Source organism: Oryx dammah, unplaced genomic scaffold (assembly GCF_014754425.2).
Source record: "Oryx dammah isolate SB20612 unplaced genomic scaffold, SCBI_Odam_1.1 HiC_scaffold_29, whole genome shotgun sequence".
NCBI classification, from domain to species: domain Eukaryota; kingdom Metazoa; phylum Chordata; class Mammalia; order Artiodactyla; family Bovidae; genus Oryx; species Oryx dammah.
This window is the reverse complement of record NW_024070213.1, coordinates 75,872,952-75,898,182: the sequence shown is the minus strand read 5'-3', so window position 1 is coordinate 75,898,182 and position 25,231 is coordinate 75,872,952. Positions and strand designations below refer to the sequence as shown.

Sequence of the window (25,231 nt, the reverse complement as noted above, 5' to 3'; positions counted from 1 at the left end):
TTAAGGTTAGTTAGTTCTACTAAGAAGTTTAGCAAAATTGTCAAATATTTATAGTGAATATGTACAAGTTTATGGATATTTTAAAGGTTTGTGTATAATATATATTAGAAGCTACCCCAATAACAAAATTATGATGTTGTTCTGTTAGTCTTTGGAAGAACTGATCTTATTAGAAAACCTTGGAGTATTCAACATAGAGCAGAGAAGATGTAGCTATTAATGGTGACAAATTAACACCACAGAGACCAGTAAGAAGTAAACAATGTATGCAAAAAATCTAACAGTCTCACTTCTGTAGATGATGTAATAAGATATTTAAAAATAAATACTATGAATCTAGAAAGTACCATAGTAACTTAAAAAACAGCATTAAAATTTTAGATTGAAATTGTGATAAGAGTCCCATTGATACAAGTGAAACAAAATAATTCTTAAAACTTCTTTTTAAAAGAAAGATTTATGAACAGAAAAGCAATATAATAATAAAATGAATTCATATGATGATATTTTTATGAAAGTATGCTTCAATATCGTAATTTCTAAGATTACTGTATATATCCTTATAATATTCATGTGTATATATTTACTAAATATTTGATTTATAATGATATAATACATGAAAATATTAAGTTATCATTTTACTCAGACAAAATAATTAATTATTTTAGATAATGACATTATTTTTGAGGCTTTGGGTCTTGGAATTAAATACTATCTATTCTAATCTAGTCGTCTATCTTAATTTATGCTTAGGCCCTGAGTTGTCTCTTACGTTAGAGACAAATGAAGTGCATAATACTATATATTTTAATGCAAAATAGATCAGGAAAATGGGTGAATAAGAGAACAATAGCAAAGAGAAAAAGGAGAAAAGGTAAAAAAGAGGAAAAAAAGAGAAAAAGGAAGAAACAGGCTATTGTTCAAATCTTGATTGCTATTTTATTCATCCTTGAGAAAGTTATAGAAACTGTATATGCCTAAATTTTCCTTTCTTAACTGTAGGAATAATAATATATTTTAAGAATTGTTAAGAAATGATATATAATATATTTAATGTGCCTTGAAACAGTCCATGGCAAATAGTAAGAATTTAGGTGGAAGCAATGGTTAATGTTTATTATATTCTTACGCTGTGGGCTCTGATGTCAGATTGCTGGGTTCAAATCTGGCTTTTTCATTTATTAGGCTGTGACATAAGACAACTCATTAAACCATTTTGTGCTTCAGTTTCCACATTCTAAAATGGGAGAAATTATAGCAGAGTTGTTATGAAGATTAAAGAAGATCACATGTGTAAAATTTAGAACAATGCCTGCATCATAGAAATTGTTCAATAGATGTTTGCTGGTCTGATTATTATTGTTAAAGGGGCAAGACATTTGAAAGTGATTAGAAAGTTGGTGGTAAAGATGAAGATAGGAGGAATAGCCTACATAATTTTGGTGAGAGGAGAAAAGAAAAATAATTGTGTAGTAGATTTATTATACTACATAGCTACAATGTTTAAAATCCTGTGGTAAGAACAAGATTACACTTATTAATATATTGAGGTTCACATTGCAAAATTGCATATGTTGTCATGTCATTTTCACATCAGAAGAGGAGTTTATAAGTGATCTAGTCAAGAGCCCGAAATCTGCCTAAGGTCACACAAATGGTTAGTGAAAGCACTAAGGATAGAAGACTATATATAATTCCTTGTGCAATGCTTTTTTCTCCTTCACTGTGCTGTCTTTATATTAACTATATTGGAATTTACTCTATAAGGGACTTACTTGAGACCAAGTAATCATGGGAGCAAATCATTGAAAAAGAGGGATTGATTATTAATTATATATTATATTAATATATTATATATAATATTAATATTATAATATTATATATTTAATATATAATTATAATTATATATTAATTATATATAATCTGTTATTATATATAATCTCTTAGGAATAGAACTAAATTCTCCCCAACACCCTAGTAACATGGGTGATGTTTTTATTCTCAAAAGTGTACCTGCAACAAGACTATATCTAGGCTCCTGCTACATTAGTATGTCTCATATTCTAATGTCAAATAATTGAAATAAAATGTTATATTGTAGGTCAATTTAGATATAATAGGTGGCAAGAATACAAAGAAGAGCTATACAAAGAAGATTTTCATGACCCAGATAACCACGATGGTGTGATCACTCAGCTAGAGCCAGACATCCTTGAATGCGAAGTCAAGTGGGCCTTAGGAAGCATCACTATGAACAAAGCAAGTGGAGGTGATGAAATTCCAGCTGAACTATTTAAATCCTGAAAGATGATGCTGTGAAAATGCTGCACTCAATGTGCCAGCACAATTGGAAAAGTCAGCAGTGGCCACAGGACTGGAAAAGGTCAGTTTTCATCCCAATCCCAACGAAAGACAATGCCAAAGAATGCTCAAACTACCACATAATTGCACTCATCTGACATGCTAGCAAAGTAATGCTCAAAATTCTCCAAGTGAGGCTTCAGTAGTACGGAAACCGAGAACCTCCAGATGTTCAAGTTGGATTTAGAAAAGGCAGAGGAACCAGAGATCAAATTACCAACATCCACTGGATCATAGAAAAAGCAAGAGAGTTCCAGAAAAAGCACCTACTTCTGCTCTATTGACTATGCCAAAGGCCTTTAACTCTGTGGATACAAACAAGCTATGGAAAATGCTTCAAGAGATGGGAACACCAGACCTCCTTACCTGCCTCTTGAGAAATCTGTATGCAGGTCAAGAAGCAACAGTTAGACCTGGAGATGGAACAACAGACTGGTTCCAAATTGGAAAAGGATTACATCAAGGCTATGTATTGTCACCCTGCTTAACTTATACACAGTACATCATGCGAAATGCCAGGCTGGATGAAGCATAAGCTGGAATCAGGGTTGCCGGGAGAAATATCAATAGCCTCAGATATGCAGATGATACCACCCATATGGCAGAAAGTGAAAAGGAACTGAAGAGCCTCATTATGAAAGTGAACGAGGAGAGTGAAAAGGCTGGCTTAAAACCGAACATTCAAAACTAAGAACATAGTATCTGGTCCCATCACTTCATGGCAAACAGATAGAGAAACAATGGAAACTGTGACAGATTTTATTTTCTTGGGCTCCAAATTCACTGCAGATAGTGATTGCAGCCATAAAATTAAAAGACACTTGCTCCTTGGAAGAAAAGCTATGACCAACCTAGATAGCATGTTAGAAAGCAGAGACATTACTTTGCCAGCAAAGGTCTGTTTAGTCAAAGCTATTATTTTTCCAGTAGTCATGTATGGATGTGAGAGTCAGACCGTAAAGAAAGCTGAGTGCCCAAGAACTGATGCTTTTGAACTGTGGTGTTGGAGAAGACTCTTGAGAGTCCCTTGCACTGAAAGGAGATCAAATCAGTCATTCTTAAAGGAAATCAGTTCTGAATATTCATTGGAAGGATTGATGCTGAAGGGCCTGTGTAAAGAACCACCTCATTGGAAAAGACCTTGAAACTGGGAAAGCTTGAAGATGGGAGAAGAAGGGGACGACAGAGGATGAGATGGTTGGATGGCATCACCAACTCGATACACATGAGTTTGAGCAAGCTCCAAGAGTTGGTGATGGACAGGAAAGCCTGGCATGCTGCAGCCCATGGGCTCACAAAGAGTCGGACACAACTTAGTGACTGAACTGAACTGAACTGTCCTGTTGACCAATTATCATAACATCAATTATCATTATATATCAGACATAATTTTAGCTGTTAGTAGCTATGCATCTAAGTAGTTACACTTGTAAAGTATAATACATATGTCAACAGGACATAGTCATTAGTGTACCACTCAATGACTTGTCATAAAGTTAACACATATACATAATCACCACTCAGAAGAAATAGAAGCTTACCTTCATCCCAGAAGTCCCTATACTCTTTCCCAGTCCTATCCTCATCCTAAGGCTCCCACCCCTATCCCTACTTACTCCTGCCCCTGCCATGCCTCATCAAAGGTAATTATTTTACTGATCATTTATTAGTAGACCATTTATTTGCTGGTTTTGGAATCTTCCATAACTAACCTTGTATAGTATGTATAAGCATTCTAGTTGTTCCATTCTTTGTCAATGTTTGATCTCAGTCTTTTTCACTCAGGTATTTTTCATTTTAGGCATATGGTAAGTTTGTAGTTATACTTCATTGTGGTCTTTTGATTTCTTTGTTGACAAATGAGATTAAGCACTGTTTTTCATTTGTTGGCCATTTGGATAGCCATTCTTATGAAGTGCTGATAGTTTTTTTGATTAATTTTAGATTGTTTTTAAATATGTTTTTTCTCACTGATTTGTAAAAGCTTTTATGTATTCTGTAGTAAGTCTTTTGTCAGACACACGCACAAAATTTCCAATATTTTTCCCAGTTGATTCTTCCTTTTTCAGTCTCTTAACAGCTTGTCTAAGGAAAGTAGTCATTTTAATATAATTCAATTTGTCAATTAATTCTTTGTGGTTAATGGCTTTATGTCCTGTTTAAGAAATATTTGTCTAACCCAAGGTCATAAGATATTGTCCAATTTTATCTCTTAGAAATTAATTGTTTTTCATTTCACATCAGTCTACTCAAAGTTGATATGTGGTATGAGGTTAGATAAGGCTGTAAGTTTTTGCTGGGATTTTTCAAGATGTCAAAGGTAAAATATAAATAAAAAGAAAGAAACTCAAATATAAATCAAAGGGTAAAAGTACAAAAGAAGAGTCTACTTTTTCACCTTTTATAAAATTAACAGACAATTTTCTTAGAACAGTTTTAGGTTTATGGGAGAATTTATCAGAAAGTACAGTGTACCTACCAGAGTTTCCCCTTTTATTTACATTTTGTGTTAGTGTTGTACGTTCATTACAACTAATAATACATCATTTATACATTGTTAACTGAAGTCCATAGTTTACATTAGGGTTCACTCTTTGCATGTACAGTTGTATAGGATTTGAGAAATTATGACATAACCTTCATTTTAAAATCCTTTTTCATCTTTTCAGTGAAATAGCAACTGATGTGAGCATGTTTCAATATATACTTATTATTATCAGGCCTGAAAAGTACTAATAAGATGAGAATATAATGCTAACTATTAAATCCTTAAATGCAGACCTTTTGAAAAAATGTTGAAAATATTTGGTGAGGAAAATGAAATGGGTCTACCTAGCATACAAAATAGGTGAGGGCTTTAGGTTGTGAGTTTATATGTCTAACAGACACTAAGAAATCTGACCTTGTCATAGAAGTCACATAGTTCCCTACTATGTGTATGATAAAATACTCATGCACTGCTCTTAAACCACCTGCTAAAGAACAATTAGTAGAATAAAAATGTCAAATGAAATCTTTCCGGAGCTGTTTTTAATTTTGTTACAAATTTGCAAGTTTAAAAGCTTGGAGAAAACCCAATAGGTGTTAGTCTGCCAAAGTAGTATAGAAAGTACCATCCTGTATCAAACAGCAGTCTGTCTGTGCTAGTGTTCTCTTTTTAATATAGACTGTCAGTGAAAGCTCTTATTTAAACCCCTTTTAACCCAAATTGATAAAATCCCATAATTATTTTAGCCAGATTCTCTGAGTCAAAACTATTCTTAGCACTTTAACTGATACAGCAATCACTATTTTGGTAGCTTGCTGAGAGTCCTTTGTTAATTTTTTTGTGGCTGTCTAAATTTTGCCACACATTTAAATGTTCTTAAGTATATGAAGATTCTGTTCCCAGTTTATCCAATCATGTCTTTCTTTCCTTACTTACACTAGTTCTTATAGCCTTTCTTTGTACAACTAATTTCAAGGGAAACAAAAATAATTCTCTAAAGCAGTGCTCAATAGCAAAACCAGGAGGTTCCCATGAACTCATGGTTATTCTGATTCTCAAAATAAAATCAGTGCTTGACACCAACCAATACTGTAACTTGACCAAGTTATTTATTCCATTGGCATTGCTGAAATTTCTCTTCTCCAAGATATTGCTTATGCTGTACTTGTGATCTTGTAAAATCGTATGCAGTCTTCAAGTCATCCCTCACAGTCTATTTCTCCATGAAGCATTTTCTGTCTCTTGCATCAAGAAATTATTTTCGTCTCTTTCAAATGCATCATACTAACTCTCCTCATAGGTTGCCCTGCATTGTTATTTGGGAACTCGTCTTCTCTCCTACCAGACTGTAAGCTCCCTAAGGAAAGAGTTTGAAAAGCACATTTAATCCTTGCATGTCCTATAGCACCTTGCCTAATTTCTTGTTAAATCGTGCTGTTCAGTAAATATCTGCTGAATGAATTTACCTTCTATTATTCATGGATCCCTTTCAAACTCAGCTGAGCTGTCTATGAGCAAGTAAAGGTGAAAGTATCTGAAAATTATATCAGGGCACATGTTAAATATTTGCATTGTCAGGGAGAAAAAAGAAAGCCCTTTTTTGCTGAGATAAATCCAGGTGAAATAAATATCAAAGTGGCTATGATATATGGCTATATTACTCTAATTTCCTTCATTAATTTATAGCTTTCAATTTAGAACTTTGGTGATAGTCTGTAGAAAGACTGGATAGAGAATAAAATTGATGGCAAGATAAAAGTAATGACCTCGAGAGAATAATTTTGAAGAGCAAGACTAAACTGAATAGATATAAAATAGCAACACTTACAGAAAATAATAATGCCTAACATTTAAGACGGAGAAGGCAATGGCACCCCACTCCAGTACTCTTGCCTGGAAAATCCCATGCACGGAGGAGCCTGGTGGGCTGCAGTCCATGGGGTCGCTAAGAGTCGGACACGACTGAGCAACTTCACTTTCACTTTTCACTTTCATGCATTGGAGAAGGAAATGGCAACCCACTCCAGTGTGCTTGCCTGGGGAATCCCAGGGACGGGGGAGCCTGGTGGGCTGCCGTCTATGGGGTCGCACAGAGTCAGACACAACTGAAGTGACTTAGCAGCAGCAGCAGCAACATTTAAGAGCAATTATTATAAGCTATGGATTAGGCTAGCATGGAATAGTAGGTTCTAAACACTCTGGTGAGTACTAGGAAGAGTGAATAAAATACAGTTTTGCCCCTTAAATAACTTATAGTCCACTGGGAAAGCCAGACAAGGATTTCCAGGGAAACCTGTATTAAATAGTTAACTCTTTAAGAAAGAGCTCGGCAAAAAGGAAAGTATATTAAAATCAGGAGAAATTATATATGCAAATACTACAGAGTAAACAGAATTTTACCTGATTGGGTGTTGCTGAACTGTAGGGTGAAAGTTGAAACAAGTAGACAGAGGTAGATTATGATGGTCAGCTACTTTGCATTTCTTTTAAAAGAAATTACACTAGAAATATTTGCTTAGATTCCAGTTAGTGGCTTTTTTATTGACTGAATCCGTAGCATTTTATTACCTGGCTGTAATAGAGTAGGGAGTTGAATTTGGTAAGGGTTAAAAGAATGCTAAATGAAAATTGTCTTAATACCTATAGATTTAATTCTTCTAACTCTCCTTCTAGTAAAATAAGACAGAGGAAGATTTGAATAAAATCTGGTACAAATACTGTGTTTATAATAATTCATTAATTTCTAGGAAATCCTGATACTAATGAAAAGTTCACATATGATTGAGTCACAGCTTGAATCAAAACTCAGTATAAAATAAAACATTTAGTTACTTAAAAAATTCAATAGTTTTTAATTTGCTTTTAGATCTAGAGGATGGTCAGAAACAAGCTATGGTTAGTGAACGGACAGAAGCCTTTACCACTGCCCGAAATTTATTGGCTTCTGGAGCTGATGCTATTGAAAGGATTATGTCTTCATACAAAGAGGTACTTGCATTTCTTGTCAGTTTGATTTAAATAAGATGTATGAAAATCAAGCAAAAGTGTAAATTACACATGTTTATTATTTTGGAAACACCTATTCTCTAGCAAAAACTGCTAAGAGTATAATCAAGATAAAGGACAAGTCCCAAGTGTATTATCTTTCAGTTTTTATACTCTCAATTGTCAACTCCTCTTTTTCTGTCTGTAGTATAACATATTTGTTTTTTAAATTTTACTAAGAAGACTTTTGGTATGCATTCTGAAGTGAGAATGTCTAAATTAAAATTCCTGCTCCAGTGTTTGCAAATTACTTGAATTCAACCTGTTTGTGTCTATTTCTTCATCTGTAAAATAGGGATAATGAAGGTGATGACTTTGTAGAGTTATGATAGTAAGCATTTTTATAAATGTTAGCCAATAATATTACTTAATAATATACCTTACAAACTTTTACTTTTCCTTCAAGTCGACCACATGTAAGAAACCCTTTTGTGAATCCACTTTCTTTCTGAAGCCTGGGTCTTCCTTCTGTGTGCTCATAGTACATCTGGTGCTTTACCACATTATAATTGTTTATTTCCTGCTTGAGACCGTGAGTGGAAAGCAGGAATTATCTTATTCATCTTTACATTCTTAATATCTATTTTAATGTTTGGAATATTGTATATGGTCAGTAAATGTTTCCTGAAAGAATGGTAGTACGATCTACAGATAGACCTACAGATATCACAGGGTTAAGACTAAAAGTCACTCGTTTCAATTCAGATATTAAATAATATCCCCATGGATAGTCATTCTTGCTATTAAGGACTCCTGTGGCTTTTGTATCAATATAGATTGCCAGAGCATCATTATAAATTTATCTGCCTATTAAATCATCCTTAAATAAATTATATAAGATAGTTGCAAAGTTTGTGACTTGCTGACAGAAATTTTCAGTCTCTTTCAACAACTATTTATTGAATTTTTTTGAAGAAAAGATAAAACCAGTTGTTTAGGGCCATAAAGCAAAACAGCTCAAAATTTTTTTTCAAATACTAATTTTGATAAACTGGAGACATAACTTTGAGGGTAGGTTTTTTGATCTAATAAATTTCTTATTAAAATTAAATGACAAATCAAAATTTTATACAACTCACAAATACTTGGCTAAGTCACAGAGAATATCAGTTTGTTTTTCTAGATTGTCTCCAACATAGGAAATGATTCTATTTTGTTTTATTTTGACTGTATGTGCATTGAATCATAGAATTTTCACTTCTAAAGGATCTTATTATTGCTGTGAAAGCACATGAAAGCATCATGGTTTTCCACTATCTCTGAAGGGAACAAGATAGAGAAACCCCCTTTTCTTATATCTTGAAATAATTTGTTGGCAATCACACTCCTAATTTTTTCTTTTAACACTCTTGGCCCATTCAACTCTGTATCCTGGTATACTAATTCAGTGCCTTCTGCCTTTTTCAGTTGACTTCCAAATATGTTTAGATTTATTTTACACAAATATATTTTCCTAGATTTCTTTTGGATCCATATTTTGTTAATCCTTAGCCCTGTTTACTTCTACTTGGGAACTCAAAAAATTCTTCTAAGAAATGTTTTAGAAACTATCCTATATAATAAGTATGATATTAATATACAGAAATGAAATACTCATCTAATTATAGACCTCTCACATGGTAGAGACAAGTGGCAGAAGGCTTTTAACAATAATACCTGTTCATTGCTTTAGTTTTGTACTCACAAAAATCTTACACAAATATTGGTATTATATTAGTCCACAGTTTACTGTTTAAGAGACATTTATCAGTGACATGGCTTGTTTATTGATACCAATATCCTACTGAACAATTCTATAAGGGAATGTTTTTTATTGTGTCCTTTACACTGAGAAAGATGGTCTTAACAGGACATGAGTCACCTTGATAATGAAGTGTTCTTTTAATAGAAAAGTAGCTGAGATTCAACCTAAATTGGACAACTGGCAGAATAAGAGCAAGACACCATTTTATTGAGTCTTTTAACTAAAACAAAGATTTATCTCATAATCTCATCTAGAAAAAAATCATTTAATATTTCTCTTTGGGCCTATACATCATGTTTGGCTTGAACAGAAACTGAATCTTGGGATTTGGACTGAAAAGAATTTGAAGTTTTTCACTGAGCTGACTCAATGTTGATATCTTCTAGAAGGGGTAAATTTAGGAATTTTGTGCCTAATTTAGGAATTCTGATAACCACTTAGACTTAGAAATATTATTTAACAAGAAAAAATGCATTTTTAAAAAATCTTCTATTTTAAATTGAAAAAACATCAAAATAATTTCATTGAATGAATTTAAGCTTTACACAAAACTTCTAATTTCTGGAAATCAAGTGTTCGTGTAAATGGAGCCAAATCAAAAAATCGATTGAAAGACTTTGGAAGATTTTTAAGTCTCACTAATATTCTGAAATCTTTACATGTCATTCTGAATCCTGACTTGAATAAATAATTTTGATGAGTTTTATAATTCCAATCAAGCTTAAACTGTCAACTTGCTATGCTACTTCTTGGTAAGCTGTTTAGTGCTACTAGTTTTAGTTATCAGATATGCTTACCTATTCTTCACATAATAAAATAAGACCTTTAACGTTAAATCAAGAATCCCATATGATTGCATATTTGTTTAAAAGTCTGTCTTGAGTATATTAACTATTTTATGTCACTGCATTTGTTTTAGATAACTGAATTAGCAGGCTATACTGCTCGAGTATACAACATGTTTTGGGTTTTTGATGAAGTAAAAAGAGGCATTTATAAGAGAACTGCTGTCTTGCAAGAGTGTGAAAACCATAGCAAGGGTGGAACTAACATAGAATTACCCCTCAGTGAAACGTTGGAAATCAAAGGTATTAAACTCAAATGTTTTTGTACATCTATGTTAAGTGTTTATTAACAGAACCAAGGTATTTTAGAAGATAGCTAAGGAACCAACATTTAGTTATTTAAACAGTTATTCCTAAAGTTAGTGCTGTATTTTGAAGAGTAGTGACTAAAATTATCATAAAAAATACTATGCTACTTTTATTTAGGACAAAATGTCTAGAATAATTCCTGGAAACTGTACATATGGCAGAATGATTTTTTTTTTTTGCTTTTAAAATTCAAATAATAGAATTAATGTTATATTATTCTCCTTTATTCTATCATTTGATTTGGTTATTATAGTTTTAAAGATTGTATTTTTCTGTGTCTTTGTTTTTGTGGCATTGTTTTTTTTTTTTTTCTGTAGGAAAGTTTAATTTATAGAAATAAGTAGTTATAAACAATGTAGCTGATACCAGATAGAGTTTATCTTTGCTCTCATTTTGATGTTAGCATCATATTATTGTAGAATAATATTTCTGAGAAAGATAGTCCAAATAGATACATCAAAATGTGCAAGTTTACTTTAGGCTATGTTTTAGATATAGATATAGATATCATTTATTCCTATGACTTATTACTGTGAATTATCTTTATAGTAAATTTATCTGTTATGTTGTATTATACTTTAAGTTATTTAATTAGCAATAACATGTGATACCTTTTGAAATGTAAACTGTTCCTTAACTTATAGGAAAAGTTATTGATGTGGAGCATGGAATTATTTGTGAAAATGTTCCCATAATTACACCAACGGGAGAAGTGGTGGCTTCCAGACTAAACTTCAAAGTAAGATGATATTCAAGAATCTTCTGATTTTTGCCAACACACTAATACAAAAGAACTCAGAATTCTTGTACCTTATATTAAATACTTGGAGGAAGCATATGGAAAGGAAGGGAAATCAAGAAAGGTAGGCATAGTGATTCAATTACAGAAGCAGTTACTTCCTCAGAAAGCAGAAAGAAAGAGAAATTTAATTTCTACTGCTTTATTGCCTGGTTGAAAATCAAAATTACAGTACCCTGAGAGCCTAAACAAGGTAACTTTGGGGAGTAATAGGAAATTTCCTCAGAAATTAATATCCGGAAATGAATTCTAATTTTTTTCCTTATAGGAATTACTCAAGTAATATAAGCCTATATTGTTACATACTTACCAAAATATGAAAGAGGAGGTTATCAGCAAGTTTACATTAAATTTATAAGTTTAAGTTATATTTTCAATAACTACATCTTCTATTAGGAAAAAATAGAAGATTCACAAATTTGAATTTAGTTCTTAATTCTATTGAGAATAATAGTTATTTATTGTTTAATACTCTGTCTTGACTATAAAAACTAAGGTGTAAAAATAGCTAGTAAATCTGAGACCCTGATTTAAAGCATTATAAAATTCAAGTATGCATTTTGGAATTCAAATGCAAAATAATTGACTGATAAGTAGAATGAAGTTATCTGTGCTTAATTCAAACAATGACATGATTAGACCTAATAAGAGAATTAGAAATATGACCATATATGTACATTTAATGATTTTAATGTGGACCTTAGTCTAGGTTTAATTATTTAAAGATGTATTTGCAAATTCATTAGGCTGCTGGAAGAGGATGAGAAGTACTAAACAGGGGGAAATTTTGTGTTAATAAATGTGAGAGAAATTGTGTTTTAACTACAATTTGGTTGGGCTCTGTTTTTCAATTTATAGACCCTTAGAGCAGCAATAAGGGGCCTCCCCGTGGCTCAGTGGTAAAGAAACCTCCTGCATTGCAGGAGATGCAGGAGATGGGGGTTCAATCCCTGTGTTGAGAAGATCCCCTGGAGTAAGGCAGGGCAACCTACTGCAGTATTCTTGCCTGGAGAATCCCATGGACAAAAGGAGTCTGCTGGGCTACAGTCCATACGGTTGCAAAGAGTCAGACACGACCAAAGCAACTGAGTCACAGAGCAGTGATGAGTGCTAATGATACAGCATAGTATTAAATATATTTAAAATAAAGCATTTGAAGAGTCCTACATTACATATTTAACTATTTATCAGTACTTTAGCAATTTATATTTTATGACTTTTGCATAGAGGTTTTCATCAGGTTAGGTTTCATAATATCAATTCTGGTTGCTCCATTTATTAAATAGAGGAAGAGTCTTGAATTCTGCCACCTACTAACTACATTATTATGGACACATCACACTCTTTCTGTGAAAAAATACAGAACTCAGTATATTTTTATATAAAATGAAGTTTTAAATAATCTAGTGAAAGTGTCATGAATTTGGAGGTCATGCAAAGGTATATATTAGTATAGTATACTTTTATGATAATTGTTTATTTCTAAGTCAGGCAGTTTTATTTAAAGTCTCAGGTTGCTAAAGGATAATAGAAAATTCTGTTCCCTCTACATGGATTAATAAATAAACAGGTTTCTAGAGGAAAATGTACTCTTTCTTACGTTTGCCTTTTGGAATTGAAAAACCATTTGGAGAAGAAAATTTTGGTAAATGTAGGAATTCTTTTGCCTAACACTCATTGTTTACTAAACTTCAAAAAACTTATGCTAAAAATAATATGAGTAGAAAAGTCTTCTATTAGACTCAAAATGTGTTAAATTTCTGAGAATTGCCAGTAGAGAATGATTCTATTAAATATTTTGCTTACATACCTTTCGTCATGGCTGCTGCTGCTGCTGCTGCTAAGTCACTTCAGTCGTGTCCGACTCTGTGCGACCCCATAGACGGCAGCCCACCAAGCTCTCCAGTCCCTGGGATTCTCCAGGCAAGAACACTGGAGTGGGTTGCCATTTCCTTCTCCAATGCATGAAAGTGAAAAGTGAAAGTGAAGTTGCTCAGTTGTGTCTGACTTTGCGACCCCATGGACTGCAGCCCACCAGGCTCCTCCATCCATGGGATTTTCCAGGAAACAGTACTGGAGTGGGGTGCCATTGCCTTCTCTGTTTGTCATGGCACATACCTTTAAAAATCATTTAAAAAGTATATATGCTTCTACAAATTTAACTTTCTTAATCCTCTTTCTATTGAAACAGCAGAGCAAATTACAAAAATAATTGTTTCTGGGTTCTTTCCAGGATATTTTGTAAACTTTATTCTATCAAAATAGCGTTTCAGTTTGACTACAATTCAGTTCTGTTCAGTCATGTCCGACTCTTTGTGACTCCATGAATCGCAGTATGCCAGGCCTCCCTGTCCATCACCAACTCGCGGAGTTTATCCAAACTCATGTCCATTGAGTCTGTGATGCCATCCAGCCATCTCATCCTCTGTCGTCCCCTTCTCCTCCTGCCCCCAATCCCTCCCAGCATCAGGGTATTTTCCAGTGAGTCAACTCTTTGCATGAAGTGGCCAACGTATTGGAGTTTCAGCTTCAGCATCAGTCTTTCCAAAGAAATCCCAGGACTGATCTCCTTTAGGATGGACTGGTTGGATCTCCTTGCAGTCCAAGGGACTCTCAAGAGTCTTCTCCAACACCACAGTTCAAAAGCATCAATTCTTCTGCACTCAGCTTTCTTCACAGTCCAACTCTCACATCCATACATGACCACTGGTAAAACCATAGCCCTGACTAGATGGACCTTTGTTGGCAAAGTAATGTCTCTGCTTTTGAACATGCTATCTAGGTTGGTCATAAGTTTCCTTCCAAGGCTACAATAGGGAGAAAAAGTATCTGCAGTCAGATTTTATAGACTCAAGCTTGCTCCTGTCTTATGTTCTTGTGTTGCTGCTGCTGCTAAGTCACTTCAGTTGTGTCCGACTCTGTGCGACCCCCGTAGATGGCAGCCCACCAGGTTCCCCCATCCCTGAGATTCTCCAGGCAAGAACACTGGAGTGGGTTGCCATTTCCTTCTCCAATGCATGAAAGTGAAAAGTGAAAGTGAAGTCGTGTCCGACTCTTTGCAACCCCATGGACTGCAGCCTACCAGGCTCCTCCATCCATGAGATTTTCCAGGCAAGAGTACTGGAGTGGGTTGCCATTGGCTTAGCTATTTTTATTGCCTGGAATGCTCTTCTGCCAGATCTGACTGGTTGCTTGTTGTCACGAGCTAAACCAAAATGTTACCTCCTCAAAGAGGACTTCTGTGAAGCACCTAATCAAAAGAAGCCCCACCCCACCCCACCAGCTTCACAATGCCACTGTTTCCCTAATACATCATCCTTTTTTGCTATCACAATAGCACTTATAACTAGTTAACTTTTTGTTGTGTTTATTGTAATCTTTGCCATTGAAATGCAAGCTACACAAGAATAGAGACTTTGTCTTGGGCAGCACTATATCCTCTGTGCCTAGAAGAGTGTCAAGCACATGTCAATAGCTGCTAGGGAAATGTCTAATTACTTAGAATATGAATTTGAACCATTTTTGCTTTACATGTACTTATTACATACATTCTTAGTTATTTTATCTAACCTTCATATCAACCCTTTTTCCTTCCCATCCTCCCTTTCTCTCCCCACTACCTTCTTTCAAGAAAAAGATTTTAGCTTATATTATACACAGCAAATGGTTAATGGATATATATGGAACTGGTTCCTTATACTGACATTATACAAGTAATATGACGCTCTTTTATCTTTGAGTATTAAACATGATATATTCTATATCAGGGACACTTAGATATTTGTATCTATAGTGTATGAAGCTACATCTACAGACATACTGTAAATTGCTGCCTCTTATATATTCATGCTATATTCATTTTTAATCTATTTTTTAAAAAACATATATTTTATTGAAGTATAGTTGACTTTCAATGTTTCAGGTGCACAGCAAAGTGATTCAGTTATACATATACACATATATTATTTTTGAAATTATTTTCTATCATAGGTTATTACTAGATATTAACTACAGTTCCTTCTGAAAAGGGAGTGAACGTTGCTCAGTCTCATCTGACTCTTTGTGACCCTATGCACTATACAGTCCATGGAATTCTCCAGGCCAGAATACTGGAGTGGGTAGCCTTTCCCTTCTCCAGGGGATCTTCCCAATCCAAGGATTGAACCCAGGTCTCCTGCATTGCAAGTGGATTCTTTACCAGCTGAGCCCCAAGGAAAGCCCAAGAATATTGGAGTGGGTAGCCTATCCCCTCTCCAGCAGATCTTCCCAACCCAGGAATCCAACCCGGGTCTCCTGCGTTGTAGTTGGATTCTTTACCAACTGAGCTATGAGGGTAGCCCATATTATATAGCATAGTTCCCTCTGCTATATGGTAAACTTTTGTTGCTTATTGTATATCTAGTTTTTAATTAGAAATCTAGCATTCTATCCATACTAAGTCAAAGAAGTAGAATCAAAATGTTATAAATTTTTTAGTTAGGCAAAAATTTGTAAGTTTTAAAATATATATATATTATACATATTATATATATATATAGACACACAAAAGCTTTTCTACTATGCTTAATAAAGGCTTGAGAAAAAAAATCAAGAAAAAAATGGACATGGAAAAGTGATAAACATAAACTAAATGAAACAGGAGCACTGAATATGAAATCGAAAAAATGAAACAAACTAGATAAAAGTAAAATATCATCATATAGTCCAGTTGGTTTTAAACATGACTGCTCATTAGAAACGTATCTGGAGATCTGGATTAAAAAAGTAGTGTAATACCTGGGCATTTGTGATTTTCAAAAGATTTTAAGATAATTCTGATATGCATCTGGATTTTAAAAACTGACTGTAGGTTTTTCTATTAAAACCTAACTTTGGTGATATAGAATTCCGTTAGTTTTCTGTCGACCAATCATGATACAATGGTATTAAGTGTGTAATGGTTACCTAATCACAATAATAAAAAATTATCAGTTTTCATGATAAATATCCAGACAAAAGTAAAAGATAATTATAATTGCAAGTCATAATGGGAACATGAATAACTTAATATAAAAAAATTGTTCAAATGGGAGGGGGGTCAAGCAGAGTAAGTGATAATTGGAAGTGCATACATGCACATGTTTTCATCTGCCCAACCAGTCTGTGTCTTTTGGTTCGTGTATTTAATCCATTTACAAAAGTAATTATTGATATGTATGATCCTATTACCATTTTCTTTTTTTTTTTTTTCCTGTAGGTCTTTTCCTTCTTTTATTTCCTGCCTAGAGAAGTTCCTTCAGCATTCATTTTAAAGCTGTTTTCGTGGTGCTGAATTCTCTTAAATTTGCTTGTCGGGAAAGCTTTTGATTTCTCCATCAAATCTGAATGAGAGTCTTGCTGGGTAGAGTATTCTGGTCTGTAGGTTCTTCCCTTTCATCACTTTAAATATATCATGCCATTCCCTTCTGGCTTGTAGGGTTTTCATTGAGAAATCAGCTGATAACGTGATGGGAGGCTGATTTGAATATTTTTTTCTTTGTCTTTAATACATTTTTGACAGCTTGATTACTGTATGTCTCGGTGTGTTCCTCCTTGGATTTATTCTATGTGGAATTCTCTGTGCTTCCTGGACTTGGTTGACTATTTCCTTCCCCATATTAAGGAAATTTTCAGCTATTTCAAACATTTTCTCAGATCTTGTCTCTCTCTCTTCTTCTGGGACCCCTATAATGCAGATCTTGGTCTGTTTAATGTTGTCCCAGAGTCTCTTAGGCTGCCTTCATTTCTTTTCATTCTTTTATCTATATTCTGTTCTGCGGCAGTGATTTCTACAATTCTGTCCTCCAGGTTGTTTATCTGTTTTTCTGCCTATTATTCTATTAATTCCTTCTAGTATATTATTCATCCCTGTTTGTTTATCCTTTAGTTCTTGTAGGTCTTTGGTAAATATTTCTTGCATCTTTGCCATTGTTTTCCTGAGATCTTGGATCATCTTCTCTATCATTATTCTGAATTCTTTTTCTGAAAGTTTGCCTATCCCAACTTAATTTAGTTGGTTTTCTGGGGCTTTTATCTTGTCCCTTCATCTGGGACATAACTTTCTGCTTTTTCATCTTGATTAACTTTCTTTTTTTTTTTAAATGAATTCATTGAATAATGAGGATGGGTTGCATTCCTTTTTTTTTTTTTTTTGAATTTTTGTTTTTACTTTGTTTTACTTTACAATACGGTATTGGTTTTGCCATACATTGATATGAATCCACCATGGGTGTACATGAGTTCCCAAACATGAACCCCCCCTCCCACCTCCCACCCCATATTATCTCTCTGGATCATCCCTGTGCACCAGCCCCAAGCATCCTGTATCCTGCATCGAACATAGACTGGCAATTCGTTTTTTACATGTTAGTATACATGTTTCAATACCATTCTCCCAAATCATCCCACCCTCTCCCTCTCCCTCAGAGTCCAAAAGTTCACTCTACACATCTGTGTCTCTTTTGCTGTCTCGCATACAGGGTTATCATTACCATCTTTCTAAATTCCATATATATGTGTTAGTATACTGTATTGGTGTTTTTCTTTCTGGCTTACTTCACTCTGTATAATCGGCTCGAGTTTCATCCACCTCATTAGAACTGATTCAAATGTATTCTTTTTAATGGCTGAGTAATACTCCATTGTGTATATGTACCACAGCTTTCTTATCCATTCGTCTGCTGATGGACATCTAGGTTGCTTCTACATCCTGGCTATTATAAACAGTGCTGCAATGAACATTGGGGTACATGTGTCTCTTTCAATTCTGGTTTCCTCGGTGTGTATGCCCAGCAGTGGGATTGCTGGGTCATAAGGCAGTTCTATTTGCAATTTTTTAAGGAATCTCCACACTGTTCTCCATAGTGACTGTACTAGTTTGCATTCCCACCAACAGTGTAGGAGGGTTCCCTTTTCTCCACACCCTCTCCAGCATTTATTGCTTGCAGACTTTTGGATTGCAGCCATTCTGACTGTTGTGAAGTGGTACCTCATTGTGGTCTTGATTTGCATTTCTCTAATAATGAGTGATGTTGAGCATCTTTTCATGTGTTTGTTAGCCATCCGTATGTCTTCTTTGGAGAAATGTCTATTCTGTAAGGTGGTTTTTGTTTAGCTTCTGTGGGATTGCTGCTTCTTGCTTCTTCTGTCTGCCCTCTGATGGATGGGGCTAAGAGGCTTGTGTAAGCTTCCTGATGGGAGGGATTGGCTGTGGGAAAAACTGGGTCTTGCTCTGGTGGACAGGGCCTTGCTCAGTAAAGCTTTAATCTAATTATCTGCTGATAGGAGGGGTTGGTCCCCGTCCCTGATAGTTGTTTGGCTCTAAGTGATCTAGCCCTGGGGTCTATGGTCTCTCTGATAGGGTTAAACGCCAAGAGGGCTTATACCAAGGGAGACCTTCCTAGCCTGCTGCCGCCAGTGCCGTCGTCCTTGTAGTGAGTCCCTGCTGACCCAGGCCTCCACAGGAGACCCTGCAACTCTAGCAAATAGTTTTGGTTCAGTCTCCTGTGGGGTCACTACTCCTTTCCTCTGGGTATTGGTGTGCACAAGACTTTGTTTATGTCCTCCATTAATGGAGTCTTTGTTTCCCTCAGTCATGTAGAAGTCCTATAATCAAATTCTACTGGCCTTCAAGGCCAGATTCCTTGGGGATTCCAAGTCCCTTTGTCAGATTCCCCAGGCTAGGAAGCCTGATGTAGTATTCAGAACCTTCTTAACAGTTGGAGAACTTCCTTGGTATCATTGTTCTCCAGTTTCTGGGTCACCCACCTGGCAGGTAAGGGATTTGATTTTATCACGATCGAGCCCCTCCTCCTACTGTCTTGCTGTGGCTTCTTCTTTGTCTTTAGATGTGGGGTATCTTTTCTTGGTGAGTTCCAGCATCCTCCTCTCAATGGTTGTTCAACAGCTAGTTGCAATTCTGGTGCTCTCATAGAAGGAAATGAGCACATGCCTCTCTACTCTGCCATTTTGAACCAGAAGCCTATAGTCATTTTTTAGTCACTGATTATAAAATATCGTTTATTCTAAAAAGTAAATCAAATTTTTGAATGATGTTTCTTTTTCTTGATCTTCACTATACCTTTTAAATACCAGATTGATAACTTCTTGATTCTATTGGGTGGAATGGGAGCTCATGAAATTTAGCTGTTTAAATTTAAATGATAAATAAGATGAAAGAGTCTAAAAAAAATATCCAGTCAACATGGATATGTTGTTTTTTTATGTGTGTGTATGTGTATATATATATATATATGTATATATTTGTTTTAATTCATCCATAGGCATTAGACTATATTATAGTCCTCATGCTTATTTCTGTCTTAATTTGGTAAACTTATTTTCTCTCCATGTGAATAAAGAAAAATTAGGTTCATTTTATATCTCTCATTATGTTCTTTTATAATTTCTATAACATTTCAGACAGTTGAATTAAATAACCCAGCTAGCTCTTAGAAAAACTAGTTTGTAGCTAGCTAACTTCAACTTACAAATACAGCAAAGTTGTATTTTAATTAAAATAAGTTTCATCAAATATTAATATTAAATTTAATCTATTCTAATTTAAATTAAATTTTTACAGTTTCTTATTCCCACATGATAATGTTCCTTCATATCTGTGTTGTGTGTGATGACAAAACCACAATGAAAATTTTTGGAAGTGAGTGCTCATTTCAAGAAGATCCATTATCTTTGGAACTGGACTTTTTGGCGGGGGGGGGGCATTGACATAAAGAGTTTCAGTTTTCTTTTTTTTAATTTAAATTTATTTATTTTAATTGGATGCTAATTACTTTACAATATTGTATTGGTTGCCACAAATCAACATGAATCCACCATGGGCATACACGTGCTCCCCATCCTGAACCACCCCCACCACCTCCCTCCTCATACCATTCCTCCGGGTCATCCCAGTGCACCAGCCCCAAGGATCTTGTATCAAACCTGAACTGGCAATTCATTTCTTATATGATATTATACATGTTTCCATGCCATTCCCCCAAATCATCCCACCCTCTTCTTCTCCCACAGAGTCCAAAAGGACTGTTTTATGATGCTTTTAGTTTCAGAGCCAAATTTGATATTCTCAATCTTGATATATTTATCTTTGATGTCTTTTCCTAGGTTATCATGTGTTTAAAAGTTTTTAAAAATCACTTTTAAATGCTGACAGATGAAATAATTTTTAACTATTGTAATTCCTAATTTTATTTCTTATTGTAGGTAGAAGAAGGAATGCATCTTTTGATAACCGGTCCCAATGGCTGTGGGAAAAGTTCTCTCTTCAGAATTTTAAGTGGGCTCTGGCCTGTGTATGAAGGAGTCCTATATAAACCGCCTCCACAACATATGTTCTATATTCCACAAAGGTGGGTAAAGTTTTTTATATCACAAGGAAAAATTTTCTTTTGCTTTTGAATTATCTTGATTGCTTAAGCTTTTTGGGAAGTAATCTTTCAGGCATTTTTTTGAGAGAAACTATTAAGGAAATAAATATTATCCTAAAAACTTTTGTTACTGCTTTGACTATAATAGTTTCCAGAAAAATACCAATTGTTTTCATTTTCAATTCTCATTGTAATGAACCCTCAAAAGACTATAGACGTTAGCCTCAAGAAATAGTAGGCTAGTCCAAAGAATAATTATATTGCTTTAGATATAATCTCTATTATCTCTTCTCACAAAAATGAATAGTACTTGAATAGTATGCTAGTCTTTTCAAAAAGCTGCATATATTTATATGTTCTGAAATTGTTCACTTATGTTTTCAGAGCCTCTGTATAGTAATCTTTATCACAGGTCTGTGTAATTAATTAATGAATTCATTTCAGTTCAGTTCAGTTCAGTCGCTCAGTTGTGTCCGACTCTGCAACCCCATGAATTGCAGCACTCCAGGCCTCACTGTCCATCACCATGAATTAGAACTACCTTAATTAAAAATATTTTACTTTAAGAGTGAATGTAAAAGTAAGCATAGAAATATTTAAAAGTAAAATTGTTTCATCTGAAATTTTTAGCTATCTTCCTTCATAACAATGTACAGCTGTCTAAACAGAAACTTATACCTGAAAATTTTAAATATTCATTGTGGATGAGACAGTTAAATTTAAAGAAGAAACAGATCTCATGTTCATCTAACCCAGTAATTTTTCCCACCTTAGGTTAGGTTGACATCATAAAAGTACTTCTACTGTGCTAGAGGTCTATTCTGTGGGGCCTAATCAAGCACCTATGCTGGAACTATAGTACAAGAGCAAATATAAAAGTTCCATTAAATGTGTGCTATCACGTCTCTTTGTTCCTTTTCCTTTGTCAGAAAGTGTTTGCACCATCTTGCCCACTGGACTCATTTTTAGATCTTATATTACAGCTATGCAGATGAGTTTTTGTGGGACTTTTTCCCTAAAGTAAAACCTATCATAGTAGTATTAAGCTATCTGAAGTGTAGAATGATTAACTGTATTAGCAATAAGAAAATATTGGATGTGAGCAGTGCTGTGAATACTTGTGTTTAACACAAAATAGATGACATCTGTGATACCAGAATTATTGAATCTTTCTGTCTGTGCTTTAGATTTCTTTTGGGAAACCTTCTGGATCTGAAAACTAAATAGTAGTGCCAAAGTTTAAGTTTCAGGTATTAATACATTAAGTAGACTGACTTTGATTTTCTATTTATGTTATAAAGCATAAAATTGTGAGGAACATATTCTGTTATAGCATAGAATCAACTCCTTTAATGCAAATAGAATTATATACATAAATTTTACATTTTGAGATATTTTAGATTTCATTTATAATATAAAAACAGTTCTTGAATATAGCTATAACCTGAGTAATAAAAGACATTTCCAAGACTTAAAAAGTGTCTAATTAGCAAAGTCATCCTTCAGAAATGAAGGAAAAAGACTTTCCCAGACAAACAAAAGAAGAGGGAATTCATCTCCATTAGATCTGCCTTACAGGAAATGATAAAAAGAGTTTTTCAAATTGAAATGAAATGGTGCTAATTAATAGCATGAAAATAAATAAAAATATACAATATTCAGTTCTGTTCAGTTCAGTTGCTCAGTCGTGTCCGACTCTTTGCAACCCCATGAACCGCAGCACACCAGGCCTCCCTGTCCATCACCAATTCCCAGAGTTCACTCAAACTCACGGGCACCGAGTCGGTGATGCCATCCAATCATCTCATCCTCTGTCGTCCCCTTCTCCTCCTGCCCCCAATCCCTCTCAGCATCAGAGTCTTTTCCAATGAATCAACTCTTCGCATGAGGTGGTCATAGTACTGGAGTTTCAGCTTTAGCATCATTCCCTCCAAAGAAATCCCAGGACTGATCTCCTTTAGAATGGACTGTTTGGATCTCCTTGCAGTCCAAGGGACTCTCAAGAGTCTTCTCCAACACCAGAGTTCAAAAGCATCAATTCTTCAGCTCTCAGCTTTCTTCACAGTCTAACTCACATCCATACATGACCACAGGAAAACCATAGCCTTGACTAGACGGACCTTTGTTGGCAAAATAATGTCTCTGCTTTTGAAAATGCTATCTAGGTTGGTCATAACTTTCCTTCCAAGGAGTAAGCGTCTTTTAATACAATATTAGTAGGTGTAAATATATACTCAAATTCATAATACTCTAATACTGTATTATGATGGTGTGTTAACCATCTCTTAGTATGAATGTTAAAGGATGAATATTAAAATTACTATAGCTAGTATAATTTATTAATGAACACAATATAAAAGAGGCAAATTGTGATGTTATAAACATAAAAGGGGGAGAGTAAAAGGGTAGAGGTTTTATATACAATTGAAGTAGTTAATATAAAACTTGTAAGGTATTTTATATATGCCTCATAGGCATATATAGGCATATATAAACCACCAGGGTTTCCCCAGTGGCTCAGCAGGTAAAGAATCATTCTGCAGTGTAGGAGACACAGGGAACTGAGTTCAGTCTGTGGGTTGGAAAGATCCTCTGCAGGAAGAAATGGCAACCCACTCCAATATTCTTACCTGGAGAATCCCATGCACAGAAGAGCCTGGCAGGCTGCAATCCATGGGGTCACAGAGTCAGACATGAATGAGCATGTACAAATGCATAGGAACCAGAAGTAAAAACCTAAAATAGATTTACAATAGATAAAGATAAGGGAATTAGAGCATACCACTATAGAAATCACCAATTCACAAGGAAAGAGGAAGAAAGGAACAAGGGACAAAGCAACCAGAAAGCAATAACATGGCATTAGTAAGTCCTTATCTGTCAATGATTAGTTTAATTGTAAATATACTGACTCATACTGACATAAATGGCTAGAAGATATACTTTACAGTGGTTACAAGACAACCACTTCAGCTTTAAAGACACAGATAGACTGAAAATGAAGGGATGGAAACAAGGTATTCCATCTAAATGTAAACCAAAGGAGAACAAGAGTGGCTACACTTATATTAGAAGAATTAGATTTTAAGCCAAAAATGCTAAAAAGTGACAAAGTCGGTCATTATATAATGACAGTGGGATCAATTCATCAAGAAGAAATAACAGTTGTAATATATATGGACTCTATATCAGAACACCTTAATATATTAAGCAAATACGAACAGATCTGAAAGGAGATAGACAACAATACATTAATAGTTGCGAACATCAGTGCCCCACTTTTGACGGTGGGTAAGTTAGCATATTCAAAAGCAGAGACATTACTTTGCTGATTAAGGTCCATCTAGTCAAGGCTATGGTTTTTCCTGTGGTCACGTATGGATGTGAGAGTTGGACTGTGAGGAAGGCTGAGCGCCAAAGAATTGATGCTTTTGAACTGTGGTGTTGGAGAACTCTTGAGAGTCCCTTGGACTGCAAGGAGATCCAACCAGTCCATTCTGAAGGAGATCAACCCTGAGATTTCTTTGGAAGGAATGGTGCTAAAGCTAAAGCTCCAATACTTTGGCCACCTCATGTGAAGAGTTGATTCATTGGAAAAGACTCTGATGCTGGGAGGGATTGGGGGCAGGATGAGAAGGGGACAACCGAGGATGAGATGGCTGGATGGCATCACTGACTAGATGGATGTGAGTCTGAATGAACTCTGGGAGTTGGTGATGGACAGGGAGGCCTGGCATGCTGTGATTCATGGGGTCGCAAAGAGTCGGACACGACTGAGCGACTGAACTGAACTGAACTGAAGTCATCCAGACAGAAAATCAACAGGGAAATATTGGACTTGAACCATATTTTAGACCAAATGAACTTAGCAGACAAATATAGACATTCTATTCAACAGCAGTAGAATACACTTCTCAATCATGTACAGAACATTCTCTAGCATATTTTATGATATGATACAAAATAAATCTTAGCCAATTTAAGAAGATTGAAGTCATACCAAGTATTTTTCCCATTATAATGCTATGAAACAAAACCTATAAGAGGAGGAAGGCTGAAATTTTTACAAATATGTGGAAATTAAAACACTCCTGAGCAACCAGTGAGTCAAAGAAGGAATCAAAAACAGAAATTAAGAAATATATTGAAAAAAATGAAAATGGAAACACAATATATGAAAATCTATGGAATGTGGCAATAGCAGTTCTAAGAAGGATGCTTATAGAAATGAATGTC

At 34.8% G+C, this 25,231-nt stretch overlaps 1 protein-coding gene across 1 annotated transcript in view; it reads left to right on the top strand.

Annotated features, from left to right (window-relative positions):
* Positions 1 to 25,231, top strand: part of ABCD2 (ATP binding cassette subfamily D member 2) — a 90,350-nt gene that overhangs the window by 4,339 nt on the left and 60,780 nt on the right. Inside the window, exons 3-6 of the mRNA XM_040233492.1 lie at positions 7,716 to 7,837; positions 10,558 to 10,726; positions 11,437 to 11,531; positions 20,832 to 20,977. Coding sequence (XP_040089426.1) covers positions 7,716 to 7,837; positions 10,558 to 10,726; positions 11,437 to 11,531; positions 20,832 to 20,977 — 532 coding nt within the window. The remainder of the gene's footprint in view (positions 1 to 7,715; positions 7,838 to 10,557; positions 10,727 to 11,436; positions 11,532 to 20,831; positions 20,978 to 25,231) is intronic.